Genomic DNA, 18745 nt, shown 5'->3' with positions numbered 1-18745 from the left:
TAAATCTTAAATCTCAACAGTGTTGCCACTAAGTTACTGTAAAAACCCTTTAAAATGTCTAACAGTGTAGATAGATAGATAGATAGATAGATAGATAGATAGATAGATAGATAGAGGTGAATGAGTCCTTGAATTTTTTTCAATGTCTTTGCAGACGGGTTTTGACTGTCTCTCTCTCACACATCACAGCAAAGAGTTTAATTGGATTACAGTGGCGTAAACGTGGCATCCTTCGCAATCGGCTGTTGTTTTGTAGCTGTGCTTAAATTTCTGATGCCTCTAATACCCGTAAATGTCTTCCCAGTTGCATGCCATCCATGCCAGCTTGTTCCTTTAGTTACGAGCTGAGCTGTATGCGCTAATCTCCCTGCTTCCCATAATTCAAGGAAACTGTCCTTAAGACACAACTGTGCTGTGTCAGGGCCATTTTTAATTTAATTTACTCATCTCAAAGGACCAGACAAGCCTAAATAAATTCTTATAAGCGTCTGTGTTTGATTCTCCTGAGAGATTCTGTCTGATCCAATCTGGAAAATACTCATCGATGTATTGATTTAATCAGTGTGCCCATTCGGACCTTGTCAGCGGCTTTTCATTGATCGTACAAGTTTAAGTTATTTCCCCTCAGAGCACAGTTTGTTTCTTTTGTGACTCTTGTTTTTTTTACTGCGGTTAAAAACAGGAAAAAATAAAAAGCAATTTCAGCAAGACGATGTTACAGTAGGGATCAAAAAGCTTGAGACTATTAGTGAAAATGTTGCCGTTTAGCATTTTTTGTATTATCAGCACACAAAAAATATATATACATTTCAGAATATCTTACTGTTTGGCACTTGCATGTACCAAAGTTATAATGGACTTCGCAAGTGCAAAACCTGAGGATCCACATTTTACACAAACAGACCAAAATTAACTTTGTATAAAAGATTGTGATAAATTCATTAAGTGACCTACTGTTCTAAAATATTTCACATGCTGGTGCAGTAAATAAATCAATGATTTTGTTAGATGCTATGGAAGTAAGTATCATTGAGTTAAGGCATTCTGGAATGGCTATCATTCCAACCAGAGAAGCTTTGTCCACTTCAGATGGATCACTGGGGATTTTCTTGCACACTTAGTTTACGTCTAATTTATCAGCTAATGTTTGGCCCAGCTTATACTCTAATGATATTCCGCAGAGATAAGCAGTCCTTAGAGGACTGAGAACCACAGATTAATTACACAATTAAGCCATCTGCGATTAGACTGCAGAGATAATTGCTCGGTCAGAGTGGTGCTTTGTAGTGGAGTCACTGAGGCTGTCCATAGCATGCCTTCCCTCTTCTTTTCAGGGTTAGAAGCAGGGTAAGGTTTAGAGGAAGGGTCATCGATTGTTAGAAATCAATATACAGCAACCACGTAAAAGTAAAAGAAGGACGAAGTAAGAATTGCGAAATGCTGAAAATTCCCCCTATGTATTATGTAAATGCATGATGTAGATTTTATTGTTTGATTTTATTTATTCATTTATTTATTAAAATTTGACCTTATAATGTTTATAGTCAAATTGACAGAAGTGACTTGGCGACCAGGGCGGGCGAGAGCCGTGAGGGAACGGCGCGAGGCCGGTGGCGCGAGTGACATATAGTGAACTTCTCCAATCATTTATTCTGCTTAAACACTCCTCAATCGACAGCAAGCTCGCATTCATTTTTGAGTGTAACACCCACATCTCAAAATCCAATCAACATCCGATTGATAGAACCAAGCCCCATCCTTACAGGTCTTACTCAAGACATTCATAACTCAAAAAATTTGAGGTGATCAGCTAGTTAATATAACTTCAATAGTATAATTTTGCAACATAACTCCAATAATCCCAACATACCAGAACATTAAACACTAACACATCTCTCCCTATAATAATCTGTGCAAAAACACACAAAATTACAATTATTTTCAACATTTATATTCCTTATACAGTATGATGCAAAAGCATGGTTGGAACTACTGCTGCAAGTTCAGCTTTATATAATCAGTTATTGAGTTCACATAACTTTTTTAAGTACAATTAACCTATAACCTACTAAAATCTCCATGGGACTTAAAGGGTTAGTTCACCCAAAAATGAAAATTCTGTCATTTATTACTCACCCTCATGTCGTTCCACACCTGTAAGACCTTTGTTCATCTTCAGAACACAAATTAAGATATTTTTGATAAAATCAGATGGATTGCATTGTCAGCAAGACAATTAACACTTTCAATGCCCAGAAAGCTACTAAAACATATTTAAAACAGTTCATGTGACTACAGTGTTATCTTATTGTTATGAAGTGACGAGAGTACTTTTTGTCTGCCAAAAAACAAAACAAAATAACAACTTTATAACAATATCTAGTTGGACAATTTCAAAACACTGCTTCACGAAGCTTCAAAGCTTTATGAATCTTTTGTTGGAGCGTGTATCAAACTGCCAAAGTTACGCCCCCCAATGGTGAATCATTGAAATTTCGAAACAACAAATTAACGAAGCCTTGTTTACTGAAATCACGTGACTTTGGCTCTCCGAATCCCTAATTCGAAACACAAGATTCGTAAAGCTTCATGAAGCAGTGTTTTGAAATCGCCCATCACTAGATATTGTTGAATAAAGCTGTTATTTTGTTTTTTTGGCATAATTTGTGTGTGTGTATATATATATATATAGTGTATATATGTATATAGTGATGGGCGATTTCAAAACACTGCTTCATGAAGCTTTACGAATCTTGTGTTTCGAATTAGGGATTCGGAGAGCCAAAGTCACGTGATTTCAGTAAACAAGGCTTCGTTAATTTGTTGTTCACACACTAGGGCTGTCAAGTGATTAACATTTTTAATCTAATTAATTACATGATGTGGTGATTAATTTATTATTGTGTAAAGCATTATTGAGTATTGAGACATTACAAAAAGTAGATTCTTTTATTTGATTCAGCATAAACATTTTTACACATGAACTTTTGGACCATGAGGCTGAGTAAATGATGACTGAATTTTCATTTCTGTGTGAACTATACCTTTAATTTTTTTAATTAATATGGAAATAAGTAATTAAAAAAAAAAAAAAAAAAAAAAAATTAGACTCTGAATAGGAAACTAAAACTGCCAGTAGGTGGCGGTAAATGTCTTAATGATTAAGTCAGTCATTCATTCATTCGATTCATTCAAGTAAATGGTTCTCTTCAGGCTTGTTGGACTTGAAGCAGCGCTACACAGATCGATCAGTATATGACATCAAACTACTGTGAGAGCAGTTAGAGAGCAGACGGCTCTGTTTGCTTTTGAATCGCTCTGGCTGTACTTTGCATGTCATACACCGATCGGTTTGTGCATCGCCGCTTCAAGTCCAAGTCTTTCATTAAAGGTGCCCAAGAATGCTTTTTCACAAGATGTAATATAAGTCTAAGGTGTCCCCTGAATGTATCTGTGAAGTTTCAGCTCAAAGTACCCCATAGATTTTTTTAAATTAATTTTTTTAACTGCCTATTTTGGGGCATCATTAACTATGCACTGATTTTTTCAGCGCGCCGCCCCTTTAATTCGTGTGCTTCCTGCCACATGAGCTCTCGATTATATTACAGCACATTTACAAAGTTCACACAGCTAATATAACCCTCAAATGGATCTTTACAAGATGTTCGTCATGCATGCTGTATGCATGCTTCGAATTATGTGAGTAAAATATTTATTTTGATGTTTATATTTGATTCTCTATGAGTTTGAGGCTATGCTCTGTGGCTAACGGCTAATGCTACACTGTTGGAGAGATTTATAAAGAATGAAGTTGTGTTTATGAATTATACAGACTGCAAGTGTTTAAAAATGAAAATAGCGACGGCTCTTGTCTCTGTGAATACAGTAATAAACGATGGTAACTTTAACCTCATTTAACAGTACATTAGCAACATGCTAACGAAACATTTAGATAGACAATTTACAAATATCACTAAAAATATCATTCTATCTTGGATCATGTCAGTTATTATTATTGCTCCATCTGCCATTTTTCGCTGTTGTTCTTGCTTACCTAGTCTGTTGATTCACCTATGCAGATCCAGACGTTACTGGCTGCCCTTGTCTAATGCCTTTCATAATGTTGGGAACATGGGCTGGCATATACAAATATTGGGGCGTACACCCCGACTGTTACGTAACAGTCAGTGTTATGTTGAGATCCGCGTGTTTTCCGGAAGTCTTTTAAACAAATGAGATTTACATAAGAAAGAGAAAGCAATGGAGTTTGAAACTCAATGTATGTCTTTTCCATGTACTGAACTCTTGTTATTCAACTATGCCAAGGTAAATTCAAATTTTGAATCTAGGGCACCTTTAATGGTCCGCTGAATCATTGGTTTCACTCGGTTCGTTCAAAACGCGGATTCAGAAATGAAACACTGCTGTGCATTGCGTGGAGACGAACAGTTCTGCTTTGTCTTTATGTTTTCAATGGCAAAATTGAACAAAATAGACAATATTGTGTCTAAAATATCACAATATTAACTTCTTATTTAGTGAACTGTGAAAATCAGTATTGCATTTGCACTCATTACTCGTGTGATATTGCTTAACTAATATGACCTAAATATGAGACAAAAACTCAAAGAGGAGCATTTTTACCCACATATCATTAGTTTTAGGGATTTTCTGACTGCATTCTATAGGCTTCATCACGCAGTGAGTTGTTGACCTGCATCATATTCTTCAACAATCAACTGTATGTAATGTCAGATGATCAACATAGGTCTGGGGGTGGAGCAAGTGCGTTAAATGCATTAAAATTAACACGTTATTTTTTACCATAACTAATTAATCTATTTAAGCGTTACATCGACAGCCCTAATATATACGTATATATACATACAAATACGCAGGGTACGTGTAGAACTTTGTGAATGACAAAACGTCTCAATAGTACAGAAATCAGCAGAGATTTCATCTTTGTTCTGCGGGAGCAGATTCCATGTGGGAATTCTGTATACAGAAAAGTGTATATAAAACTCACTTCTTAGTTCTTACAATCTTTGTTTTTCAGACAAAATAACTGGCAGCATTCTAACACAATGGTTTTGTTTCTGACTAAAGCAACCAGAATCCATTTTGAAAACAGCACTGATCCTGGAACAGTTCGCCTGTACCATGTTCCTATCCAGTATCTAAAAATTAGCATTAAGGAGCAGAAAGCTGTGTGGGTGTACCAGCTGCAGTGGGGGCAAGTGCACTGATGTGTTCACCAGCATCGGATTAACATGGTGTGGATATTTAGAGAGGTTGAGAAAAAGAACTCGGATTGAGTGATAAAGTTGCATCGTGTTATTTGGGAACATTATTGTTGGATACCACAGGCTTTCTTTCTATAAAAATTTAAAGTCGCGATGTAACGGAAGTAGATACAGATTTTTCTTCCATATTGTGACGTACATCTGAGTGAAACTGATTATCATTAAAGAAAAAAGTAGGGCAATCCATCGATGGTCGATTGGATGCCGGCAAATCTGAACGCGAGTCTGAGGTCGACATTAAGAAGGGGGCGGGGTATAAGCAGACTAAATGATTGGAGAAGGAGTTATGATATTGTGATTTAAAAATACAAGCTCAAAAAAAAAATAAATAAATAAATAAAAAACATATGCATGGATAAATAATTCTTCACATAATTCTATTTCATGTTGTCTTTAAGTGCAAATGCATTTGTTACAGAAAATCCACTGATATATAAACATTAAAAACTTGATGAGCTAAAAGAATGCTGTTAAATTAAGTCATAAGGTATTACTGTAGTTCCCCTGTAAAAAAAACAACAAAAAAACAGACATTATAGATAACATGACATCTATGTTATTAGTGGATTAGGGGATCTGCATCTATTAGACACTGGTTAGACCCCATAATATAAAATGCAACGCAAAGTGTGAATTGGGTGCTAATGAGTCTGAGTGTGGTGATAAGTGTGTGTGTTCTGATAAGTGTGTGTGCATATGTGGTGTCAGCTGAAGCGAGACCATATGGAAGACGCCACCTGGTGTGTCTGTTCATCTTCTTCAGAGAAGAAGATCAAAGCAAGACACAACATCATCGCAGAGTCAATCACAGTAATTACTCATGTCTTCCCATTTATTCTGAAATTAGAAGGATATTTTTCGCTTGCTGATCGGTACACTTTGGAATGAGTTGAGATGAACTGCTGGTAAACTGGAAAATTTTGAATTCCACTGGTTTGTTGCTTACCAATAACACTAAACTGAGAGAAAAAAACAAAACAAAACAAAAAAAAGAAATATGAGTCGCGTGTCCTGACCAAACAAAACGGCCACTTATGTGAGGTCTCCTTAAAGGCATAATTTGGGTTGAGTTTATGGGCCGTCTGTAAAAATGCTGTTGATTACCACAAACAATAATTTCACCCTTCAGTGTGTATAAATGAATGAGAAATGCTTTTATAAGTGTATTACCATATTAGCAGCCTAGCAGGCAAACGGGTCAGCTGCAATAAATGTTTAATATTTAGTATTGCTCACCTATACTGTATGTAGAGAGTTGCCTAGCTAAAATGTAAATCTAGTTCCATGTGAAGATTTCAGGAATACCATGGGAAAGATTTGGCGTAACTAACCATGAAGAACTGTTTACATGGAGCCAACAGCCAAGTTTTGCAAACTGCACCCACGTGAATTACATTAGAAAGGCACAATTAGGTTAAGTTTTTGTGTTTATTTCCTGTCTTCCTGCATCCAAAATTGCATACTCTCTTGAGTATGTACTTATTTTGAAAAAGTAATTACACCACAACTGCAAAAAAAGTATGTTCTGAATGTGTGTAGTATGAATGTATTCTGGATGTACTACATTCGCCATGTTGTCATTATCATGTGACCCACCAGCGTCAGTTATGTCGCTTCACTGCCATTCACAAATCCTCTTCCGTGGCCTCATGGGATAGTAAAGTGTCTCGCCGGAAGTAGTAGGTCATCCGGGTACTTTTTGTCTACTCTTTTATGATTTTTGTGAATTCGGACATACTTATTTTGTCACATACTGTTTTTCACCTGGTATATAGTAGGGAAGTATGCAATTTCGGATGCAGCCCTAGTTTCCTAGTGTATGACCTAGTTTCCAAGTTATTTGTTTCCATTTTGTCCACCTGTTCCTTGTTAACTCACCTATTTAGTCTCTGTATAAATACTCACTGTTTAATTTAGTTCCTTTTCCATTTTTACATCTGTTTTAAGAGGTTGTTCTGTTCATGCATGTTGATCTCTCTCAAGTGTTTGTTTTATTTGGGTTTATTGTGTTATTATTGTTATAATTTGAGTTATTGTTTATTAAAGTTTTACTAGATCCTGCTCAAACTCAACTTTGCTGCAACCACCATGGCTACGCTCAGACTGTCAGTCCAAATCCGATTTTTGTGCATATCCGATTGAAATCTGATCAGATTTAGCAAGTGTGAACGGCCAAAAATCACATGAAATGTGGCTTTTACAAATTTTTAAATCCTATTCAAATTGCATTTCTAGCAATCCATTTCAGTCTGACTGCTCTGATTGGATTTCGCATGGTTTATGTGACTTGCTCACGCCACGTAAAACGTAAATGTCAGACATTGTTATAGGAAACATACTAAAAGTCACTGCAGAAACAAGGTTTTGTTGTTGCAAATTGCCGGTCGAGCAGACAATTACAATATAACGGAGACATGTTTTAAAAAACGGCAGAGATGAAAGCACAGAATAAAGCCACACATAACAGCCTCCTATGTTTCTGTTGCAGCCTCAGAAGATGCACTAGTCCACAATGTCATGTTGTAAATAAGACAACATCTGTATTGCAAACCCTTCCATGCTGCGGTGGTTGTTGTTGTTTTTGGTGTATGCCTACCAATGCAACGTCATTGCCATAGAAACCAATGCAGATATTTCGGAAAACGAAAGAGCAGCATGGACAAACAAAACGAATCTTAACAGTTGCAGTCTACAATGTGGACATCAATAATTTTAGATCAAATGTAAATATCAGTAAAATAAGGAATGCACTAATTTAAATTATCACTGCACTCAGCTCTCTAATGAAAAAACTATGAAATATCAACTCTTCACCTTCTCTAAATGACTTCCTCTAAAGCAAAAGTGACAAAAGAGTGCAATCATTTAACGCCATCATGTTTCAACACACTTGTATTTGCTCTACTTCTTTTGATAGAATCCTGAGGTATACATGTGTGTGGTTACTATTTCACAAAAAGCGTAGCAAATCGCAATTCAGTTGTGGCATAGCAGAATTACTGACACCACAGTATGATGACTGAACACAATAACAGAGATAGCTGTTGCTTGTGATCATGTTGTGGCCATTAAGAAAAATGACTTAAGGCATCAATCACTCCCGGAAACTTGATGCATCAGTTCACCTATTAATTTCTCACATCCATCTACAAGTATCTCTTATTGAAATTTACTCTGGTTAAACTTCAAAGAGCATATCTTAATGCATTTCAAGATCATAGAAATTGTTTCTGTGGAATGAAAAGATATATAATTTATAAATGTAGACTATTTCCACATGCCGACAGCAAGTATGCTGACTCATTTTTATCAAGTGCCTATTTCCTGTTTGTTAGTGCATATTAAAGGGGACCTATAATGCCCCTTTTCACAAGATGTAATATAAGTCTCTGGTGTCCCCAGAATGTGTCTGTGAAGTTTCAGCTCAAAATACCCCACAGATCATTTATTATAGCTTGTCAAATTTGCCACTATTAGAGTGTGAGCAAAAACACAGTTTTTGTGTGTGTCCCTTTAAATGCAAATGAGCTGCTGCTCCTGGCCTGCTTTTCAGAAGAGGGCGGAGCTTTAACAGCTTGCGCTTTGGTTGCTCAACAACAACAAAACTGGAGAATGTCACACACCAAAATGATGATTGTTAGTAACATTGTTCAGCCTTAAATTGTTCAAACCGGAGTCAGACGCTGATGGAGAGACAGCCCAACATGGCCTCACCCCCTTTGTTATGTGTTCCTGCGGACAGTTTTAATGTAAATTTTGGGTATCGTGATGTCACCAATCTGGGAAGAAGCTCCTTGTAGTCCTTACCAGCCATTTGTTGTAGTCCTTAAAGTGATTTCTGTAAAAAAAAATATCTCCCTTTGCACTGAACTTTGAGCGTCATAACTTTGCAGATGTTAATGCTCAAACAGCAACATTACACACTAACTAAAGTTAAAAAAGTGAAATCATAATCATGAACCCCTTGAAATAATTACAGCTTCTCTATCTCTTTTTTCTTCTTCTAGCAGCATCCATCATGAATCCCTTGTCACATCTATACTACAAAAAGAGCAGCTACTCTCCGTACCGGGACCGAATCCCTCTACAGATCGTCCGGGCAGAGGTAGAGCTCTCTCTAGAGGAGCGTTCATTCCTTTTGGCGGTGGAAAAGGGCGACTATGCAGGGGTTCAACATGCACTACGTGAGGCAGAGGTCTATTACAACATTGATGTGAACTGTGTGGATCCACTAGGCCGCAGCGCTCTGCTAATTGCTATTGAAAATGAGAACCTTGAGGTGATGGAGCTACTTCTGGATCACGGAGTGAACACCGGAGACGCTCTGCTCTACGCCATCCGCAAAGAAGTGGTAGGAGCCGTGGAGTTACTGCTGTCCCACAGGAAACCCAGTGGAGAGAAACAGGTCTGTTTGCATTTGGGATTTTATATGCATTTTCACTGCTGAAAAGCATTAACTATAGCATTAATTTCTAGGTTGGTTTATGCTGTATAGTTTCTAGACTAGACTCATTCTGACAATGCTGGATAAGTTAGTTAACCCTTTAAAGCCTGACATATTTGTTAGAATATTTTTATTGAACAGGTTATTGAACAAAGAAATTTTGACAAAAATTAGACAAAAACGATTTGTTTATGTGTTTTGTTTTTGAATCATATTTGATACATCAGGCTTTTATGGTCCATTTTAGTATAATATAATAAGAATATAGAGCTCATACTCAAGGATGAAAAAAGACCTCAGTTATATTCAGAGGCATAAACTGAGCCAAAATACACAATTTGCTGCAGATGTTGTTATTTATATGGCCGAAAACGAAGTTAAATTCTAATAGCTTGTGATGTAAATCAATGAGATTTTTAAAACAGTATAGCAAACAATGCATATCAGTTGTCAATCTATAACTCCCAATAAAATGTCTTTGTAAGATGACATTTAAATGCTTAGCTCTGTAGTTTTAATTGTTTGGGGTTGGGGGAGAACGGGTTATTCTGCAAAGATTTGCTCATGTAATTTAGAGGCCTTAGAAAGTCATTTATCAAATATGATACAGTAGGCTTAAGCAACCTGATGGGGATATCAGCACAATATACTAACCAGGTGCAATGCATTTTCTTGCAACAACTTAATTTGTCCCTCCGCATTGTGTCACAGCCAATAAGAAAATGCTTTAAATGTGCCGTTATGTGGAGCAGAATTAAGTACCAATGAGATTTCTGCTTGAGCAGGGCTAGCTAGTGCAATGTAAAATAAATTGAAAACAAGTGGCCCAAAAAATGATTATTGTAGCTGGTAAGGACAAAAGGAATTTAACGATTCAGTATATCAGCCACTCGCGCAAATAATTAAGATTCAGTGCAGTTACGTGAGTAAGTCTCAGGCTGGTCCTGAAAGTTGCTTAAACAATGACTACGTTTACATGGACAGCAGTAATCTAATTACTGACCTTATTCTGATTAAGACAATATTATGATTAAGGTGTTTACATGAGTTGCCTTTAAAATATTCCTTTCATGTTCCCGTTTTACATGTTATATAACATAGATCGATTAAGGGCAAACGTCATTACGTCCCCACGGCATGCCGTCCGACGTTCTCTACAGAATTTCACGTATCACCACACAGTTTGTGCTATATACAGTTTTGGGTGTTTCATTTTGAATCTTACAAAAGCTTCAAGTGCAGTTAATTATTTGACATGCAATATACGTGCAAATAGATACGGAGCCCTGCACATGACATGCAAGAAAAAATAAATAAATTGTGCGCACGATTTACTAATTAAATTCCCTCGATTTATAAATGATATGCGCATGATTTATAAATTGAGGGAACAAATTAGTAAACCGTTCGCACGATTTAGCCTAGGCTACTATTTATTTTCCCTCTCATGTGAGGGGCTCTGTGAATACAACGGTGGATACAAATTCTCCAGCAACAGGCCTCCTGTACTTTAATTCGGCAACTTTCATTCATGCCACCACGACAAACTCAGAGGTTCTGGATGAGAGATGAGGTGAGAGGAATTTGATTTGTGGCTTCTTGCTTTAAGCTTGCTCTCGTTTGCCGTCAAAACGGTATGTGTCCTGTAGCAAAGTGCGGCGAAAACTGCCACATGACGTTAATAGTGTGATTAAAGTGTGTACATGTCTACAATGCACTCCAATAATGCGATTAAAATAGGAATACTCCACCTGTCTTAATTCGATTTGTGTTTACTTCGAGTATGACTTTAGTCGGATTAAGGTAATAAAACATTGCTGTTTACATGGTCCTTTCTTAATCGTGTTAATATCGGATTACTGCTGTCCATGTAAACGTAGTCAATGTAATCCTATAAATCATGAGTTTGAGATTGACCCATTCATTAAAAAGAAGAATGCCAAGCTCAAAATATTTTATGTGGGTGGATTGGGGTGGCCTTCAAACATTGCTGTGGACAATGGACTTATTCTGAATAAGAACCAGTTCTTCATTCCCATGCACCTGGTTAGGACACAATATACATAAATATAGAGTTTTCATATGCATTTTGTCATTTTCCTCCTACTTATGCAATGCCTAATCTCTGTTTGTGTGTACCGAGTGAGTGTCTATGTTATTGAACAGTGTGTATGCAGGTGGGAACTGTTCATATTTGAGGTTGTACTCTATGTGTTCGGATGAGTGGGTGTTCCAAAGCTAATAGAAAAGATGAGATGGCAGAGATTTATCTTTCAGATTTGATTTTCACCTCACATAGCTCAACAAATCTTTATTGGATTGCATTTTGTTATCCTCTAATCTTTCCCCTCATTCAAGGATAAGATTAACCTGAAATGCTTGCGTTCCTGTATAGTCACAGTTCGTGTTTTGTGACATGCTTGATTTCGTAGCCAGTGGTGGATGAAGGGGAATGTAACTTCAAGCGACTTCTGCTAGTGCTAGCATATACTGACAAAGGGCATGTGACAGCGGTTTTCACTGTGAACCAGGGTTCGATTTGTACAGCACTGTGTCAGAAGGAAGCCACTGCACACAAAAGCTATCACTATGAATTTATCAGTGCTTGAGGTTATGAATGCCCCTTTTTAAGGAGTAGAATAAATTATGCACATAATCACTCTCATTTCCAGGTGAATGGCTGACATAAAGCCAAGCACAGGAAATGCAGAATCTGCAGAAACTCACTAAATGATTTTCACAATATTTTTTCATATACTGCAATTCAATTGAGAAGTCTTTGCACTTCAGTTTTTATTACATTTTTTATATATATATATATATATATATATATATATATATATATATATATATATATATATATATATATATATATATATATATATTAGTGCTTGATTTTCATGGTTTTATCTAGAATTTCTCACTCTATAGGCATAGCTCAACTCAGGAGCTCTCTATCCAGTCGTATCTTACATAGTAACCTTTTGAGGTGGACAAGGTGCTCAACTCAAGCTCCATTTTTCACCACAAGGGTACCCTACCTAACAACAACCTAAAACACCAACCAAAATACCAAAAACCAAAATAAATATATTGAGTTCCCTAACTGACCATTAAACACTAAAAAAATCCCCTTTTTGCACGCACACACATTAAATAAGGGTCACTTAATGCATTTTTACTGATCGGATAGGTATCCGTTTTGTTAAAACTCTTCCATTTACACTTGGCTACATAAATATGTCTCCACAAAATGAATATAAATCTGATCTTCAACTCAGGCACTATATTTAACAGCAAATTTAACAGAGTTCACATCAATGAAAGCAATGGATATGAGCTGCAATTTATTTATCGTCAGCTAATTTCAAGATCAAAGACCGCAATAAGAGAATAAGAGAGAGCGGCGTTAGCACTGGTAAGATCATTTAGTCTCTCTATGTTTAATGAAGAAGATTGTGCTTCAGGATGTGACGCTGAACTCTCAGTTTTATTTGCAGCAGTTTGTGGATCAGCTTGCTGAAGAGATACTCAGCTACTCATCTCCGGCAGGCTATATCTGTGGCGATGCATGTTGCAGTAGTGCTGTCATAGCCTGTAACACTCTTTCACACGTTTATTTATTTACCATTTTGGGAGGAGTGCAATATACATATGTGGCTTCATTAAACCATAGGCATTTACACTCGTCCAGTTTCGTCTGGAATGCGTCTCAGAACACCGCTTGAGCGAAATGGCTTGAGTGATCGGATGTAAAAAAGTCTCGAATGCGATTTGGAGGGCGTTTACAGGTGGTCTTTTCATGATTGGATATCTGTCCTATCAGAGAAAAGTATAAAGTGACCAGGTGTAAACAGGCCCTAAGACTTCATTTCAACATTTACTCTCCCCAGACAAAGCATGCTAGAAACTGGAAATCATCAGTCCTGTTTCAGTAATGCAGTGTTACTGCCAATGAAAAATATTCATGCCGAGGATTAATGGATTGAGTAAACTTCTGTTTTACAAATTTAAACAGACTGCATGCTGTAAAAATAAATTGTGACAGCTTGTTCAAGAATTGTATTGCATTAGCTTATTTTAATTATGTAAATTGAGCCAGCAGGATTTGTTTAATGTTTAATGGAATATCCTGTTTGTTTGTTTGTTTGTTTTTTTCATCATGATGTCAACCTAATACATAATTTCAAACTATTCCATTAAACTGAAATGTATTGGCTTATTTGGGATGAACTCTTCAATATGTCACACAGCAAAGAAAACTGAGCTTGTCAATTCATTTTATGGGGTCTTTCGAATTTTGGCACTGCCAGCTTGCTTGCTAGTGTATAATGTAATGTGAACAGTAATATTTACTCTAAACACATTTTCCATTTGTTTATACACATTTAGGGAGTATTCAGAATCACTGTACGTGGTACATGCCACACATATGGTAAACAGGGTGAAAAAAAGTGATTCACATTGTACATGTAAACAATTTTAAAATGTTATTTTATTATACATAAGTAAACAAAAAATGTATTTAAAATTAAACATAATAATATTAGAATGAACTGCATACCCAGCTAACAGGGAATGTTATGAACAAACGCTGATAGAACATTCGTTCAAAGTGTGTAACATGTATGCTCTGTTATGTTCCGTTTTATGTTCCGTTTACACGACAACAATGTACTAAAAATGGAAAAATTCTTTGTACAGATGGCAACAATATTAAAAAGATTCCCATTCACACGGATAAGCAAAAACGGCTAAAAACTTAAAATTATGCATGCCAGGCTAGTAGTTGGCGATGTCACTTTGTAAAGAAAGATTACACGCATGCGCACATTCTTTTACCGACCTAAACACGTAATACATATGTGCATGCTTTCACCATTTTCACAGTTTTGCATTTTTGCAGTTTACACAGAGACGATAAGGGTGTTGTTTATAGAAGTTTGCATTGTCAGGTCCCAAAAATACCAGGCCCTGTCCTTTACAGCAAAAGGCACGTATTTTGGCTAACTCGACATCTCGATCACCGCTAACCGATTCACAACTAGACATTGAGGAGGTCTGCTAGCTTGTTTACACAGAGCGCGCGCTAGTCTGACAGGAGGATGGCTGGACCGATTGCGTGCCTGTCAGTCAAAACGGGGCTTCCCATTGATAAAAATCAGCGTTTATGTCAGTGTGTTTACATTTCTAAGCTTTTTGATTGGTTCTATACAACGCGTAACACCATATTTGGAGAGCAGAGACGTTTCAGGGGATACCGGGAAATGCTCATAAGTGACGAGAGGAGTTCCATGTCAAATTTAATAGCCATTTAAATACCTTTACTTAATTATCTGGACTACAAAACTTTGGGAGATTATTTTTGAAAGTCTGTTCTTTGAAATTAGCGATTTTTTTCATTGTTTTTCCACATTATCGGCCCATATCTTAAAATAGAACGTTGTGACTTCCGACTCATTTCGCCAGAGCGGGTCACATTTTGTTTCTCTTCTCCTTTGTCATGCGCTTCTCTACAACAGCCACTGTGACAATGTGGTCTTTAATAATGTTATCAAAACTAGCTATTTACACATCATTCAGATTCAGTAAGGGAGTCAACATTCTGAGAACAGTCATTCAAAAATAATGTTTTCGTAACTTAATGGAAATGTTAGCAAAACGCTCTTAGCACATATTTTTGTTAGCTGGGTATAGGCCAATAATATGCAAAATGATTAAGATGAGAGGCTGAATATGAACATTTATGAATGCTTCATGTAAACCTTTTTGAAGTCAATATCTGTCCATTTGTTTATTTTTATGTTATATATTTCAATTTAATATTATTTGTTATATGTTGCATTTTCTCAAAGTCTAGTTTCCCTTTTAGAGTGAAAATGTGGACACATTAATTATTTTATAGCTCTTTTGTTATTCTACAGCTTGACTGATTTACAAAGGAGCAGCGATGATGTTTATGCAGCTCCAGGTAGCTTCGCTGCTCCCTCTTGGATTAGACGTACACATTTTTATGAAGTGAAGTGCTACATCACTAATACTGTTCAGAAGAGAAGCACAGGCTTCCTATACTTTTGATGTTAGAGTGAACAAGCATTAGGGGAAATAAAGCCGGTAGCAAGGTTTGTTCTTTTTGCTTCATTATTTGGTTTTCTAAAGTGAACTCCGGTGCTGCAGATACATCAAGTGAGATTGTTGCGGGAAGTGCCGTGGGGCCTAAATTGGAATCTAGCCCGTGTACCATGTGCCCGCCATTCGCAGAGCATGGGCTATTTTGCATTGCTATCACTATAGCAACCCTTGCAGCCACTTGGGAGTTCTGGGGGAGGACTGTTATACTAATGGACTGAAAATAAATCTCAAAATAAAATGCGTTTGCAAACCTCACTTACTCACTCGCTGGCTTGTAACACCACCATACCACAAATCATATTTCCATAATGTTCTCATGGCAGATATGGCTGTCTTTATGATAGGATTGACTATTTTGGTCAAATACTGGCACTTTAAAATTGATTAATGGTGTCATGCATGCTTTTAAGTGTGTGTTCACATGCAGTCATCTGCTCTTGAAAGTAAAGCCCTTGACTCCTAAACTAAGGTAAATAATCAGTATAAAAAGGGAACGAATTACACAAAGGTTCCTCTGAATGAGTGCGGATGTGATAGATGAGGAGAAAAGATACAAACGGGGTGAAAGACATAAAAAGGAAAATTTCTAACTGGCTTGTGGTTCATCTTTCTGACAGCTGCAAGGACAGCATGATATATATGCAGTTCTCCTCCATCATCACTTGTTTTTTCTGTTCACTCCTCCTGTAAACAGACTTTCTGTCATGTCTCTCGTGTAGCATTCGTGTTTGTGAGGGGAGGAGTGAAAGGCAGAGGAGGCGGGGCCTTGAACTGTTTCACATCATGTTCTGAAACCTTCTGTTTTAACCACTTCTCGTTTCTGTGAAATGAACATTTCTTCTTTCATCTCTGAAAATATGCATCAAATTTAAACTCCAGTCTTAGCTACTCCTGCTAAACATGCATATTGTTTCTTTGGTCCACTCCCTCTCTCTTTATTCTGTTCTCTATTCAATTCTAAAACCAAAAAAAGAAAATTCTCTCATTTACTGATCCTCATGTTGTTCCAAGCAATAACCAATATTTTTTATTTTCTTTGTAAAATAGCCTATTTTTTTTTTAGAATTAGTTTATTTCAACAACATCTGTTGTAAATTCGTACGTTTAATTGCATACCGACACGTTTACATCCCAAGAGCACTTCCTGAGTTATTTTGAATTGGAGTCACCGTAAAATGTCTCGTGGTTGAGTAAGGGAGTCAATTGTGAACTCAGTCATGGCTCTGAGCAGTTGAGTCTGATTCAAGGAGAGAGTTTAATCTTTTTTTAATCTTTTTAATTGACTCCAAACAAAGAACCAGTTCATAAGAGTCATCGCATCACACTGCTATTGTTGCTGCCTGCAGCTAGATGATATCGGATGAAATCGCTTAAAGGATTAGTTCACAATGAATATTTTCTGGTAATTTACTCACCCTCATGTCATCCAAGATGTTTATGTCTTTCTTTCTTCAGTTGAAAAGAAATGAAGGTTTTTGAGGAAAACATTCCAGGATTTTTCTTCATATAGTGGACTTCAGCTTCAAAGGGCTCTACACGATCTCAGACGAGCAATAAGGGTCTTGTCTAGCGGAACAATCAGTCATTTTCTAAAAAAGATAAAAATGTATATACTTTTTAACCACAAATACTCGTCTTGCACTAGCTCTGCGATGCAGCACGCATTACGTAATCTCGTTGGAAAGGTCATGCATGACCTAAAGTGCGTAGGCCAAAGTGCCAAAGTACTGATCCAGTGTCTACAAAGTGAACGTGCAAAGACTAAGCCAAAAGGTAAAACTATGATGTTGGACGATTTTGAAGTTGGAGGAGAACAGAGTTTTTCATCACTAAAGTCCACTACATGGAGAAAAATCCTGGAATGTTTTCCTGAAAAACCTTAATTTCTTTTCGACTGAAGAAAGAAAGACATGAACATCTTGGATGACATGGCAGTGAGTAAATTATCAGGAAATTTTAATTCTGAAGTGAACTAATCCTTTAAATGGCCGCACATAGTGTTTTCTGGTCTATTGTCAATGGAGACTAGATTTTAAATTATTATCACACATTTTTATTTTTTGTCGCATTTGCGAATATTTTAGTTGCACTCTTTGTCAAACTGTCAAAAACTTCCTAAGAAAGAGTCCAATAGAGCAGTGGTTCTCAAACTTTTTAGCCAGCGACCCCTAAACTAACATCGACGAGAACTCGCGACCCACTACCACAGAATACACAAACAATAAACAAAACAAAAAAAAGTTGTTTTAAATCCACATCCACTTCCTATGGAAGCTTGTTTCCACCACAGAACAAAAAATAAAAAAGGTAATTGCGACTTTATATCATTTATAACTTTATAACTCGCACTGCAAGTTTATATTTCACAACTATGAGAAAACAAGTCAGAATAGCGAGATGTAAACTCGCAATTTTTAGATTAAAAAAAAAAAATCGCAATTATCTTTTCAAATATTTTCTTACGTGGCGGAAACAAACTTCCATAATATTTATTGTATTTAGGCTTACCTTTCAGTGGGATGGGTGCACTTGTTTTTCGGTGCACAAAAGCGTAATCTGTGGCCTGATGTTGGATACGGCTCCTCGCAGATCATCCTCAACATCAAGACGTGATCTGTATTTATTTTTGTATGTATTTGTATGTAACAGCGGAAAAGGTCTGCTCGCACAAATAAGTAGAGCCAAACGGAAGCAGTACATCCACTGATGATGATTCAGGCAGACTGTCCACAATTTCCTCAACATTTTTAACCTTGCGAATTACAAATTTATCCATTCGTGCAGTTGCGTGCAGTATTGATAACTAGCGATCGGTCGCCGCACGGTGACGTCATATCTTAGAGTCACGAAATATTATTTAATT

At 36.8% G+C, this 18745-nt stretch overlaps 1 protein-coding gene and 1 long non-coding RNA gene across 4 annotated transcripts in view; one reads left to right on the top strand and one right to left on the bottom strand.

Annotated features, from left to right (window-relative positions):
* LOC125272777 overlaps positions 1-18740 on the bottom strand; it is a 46533-nt gene extending 27793 nt beyond the window's left edge. Inside the window, exon 1 of the long non-coding RNA XR_007185919.1 lies at positions 18391-18740. This is a non-coding gene — a long non-coding RNA (uncharacterized LOC125272777). The remainder of the gene's footprint in view (positions 1-18390) is intronic.
* The window catches only part of trpc5a (transient receptor potential cation channel, subfamily C, member 5a), a 94408-nt gene that overhangs the window by 10997 nt on the left and 64666 nt on the right, over positions 1-18745 (top strand). For 2 of the 3 annotated variants that reach the window (XM_048197874.1, XM_048197872.1), the window contains exon 2: positions 9314-9711. In XM_048197874.1, the coding sequence (XP_048053831.1) occupies positions 9325-9711 (387 nt within the window). In that variant the 5' untranslated portion in view covers positions 9314-9324. The remainder of the gene's footprint in view (positions 1-9313; positions 9712-18745) is intronic. The other variant, XM_048197873.1, reaches the window with a different exon arrangement.

Source organism: Megalobrama amblycephala, linkage group LG7, assembly GCF_018812025.1.
Source record: "Megalobrama amblycephala isolate DHTTF-2021 linkage group LG7, ASM1881202v1, whole genome shotgun sequence".
Classification (NCBI taxonomy): domain Eukaryota; kingdom Metazoa; phylum Chordata; class Actinopteri; order Cypriniformes; family Xenocyprididae; genus Megalobrama; species Megalobrama amblycephala.
Note: the sequence above shows the minus strand (reverse complement) of the source record. Positions and strands in the feature narration are given on the sequence as shown.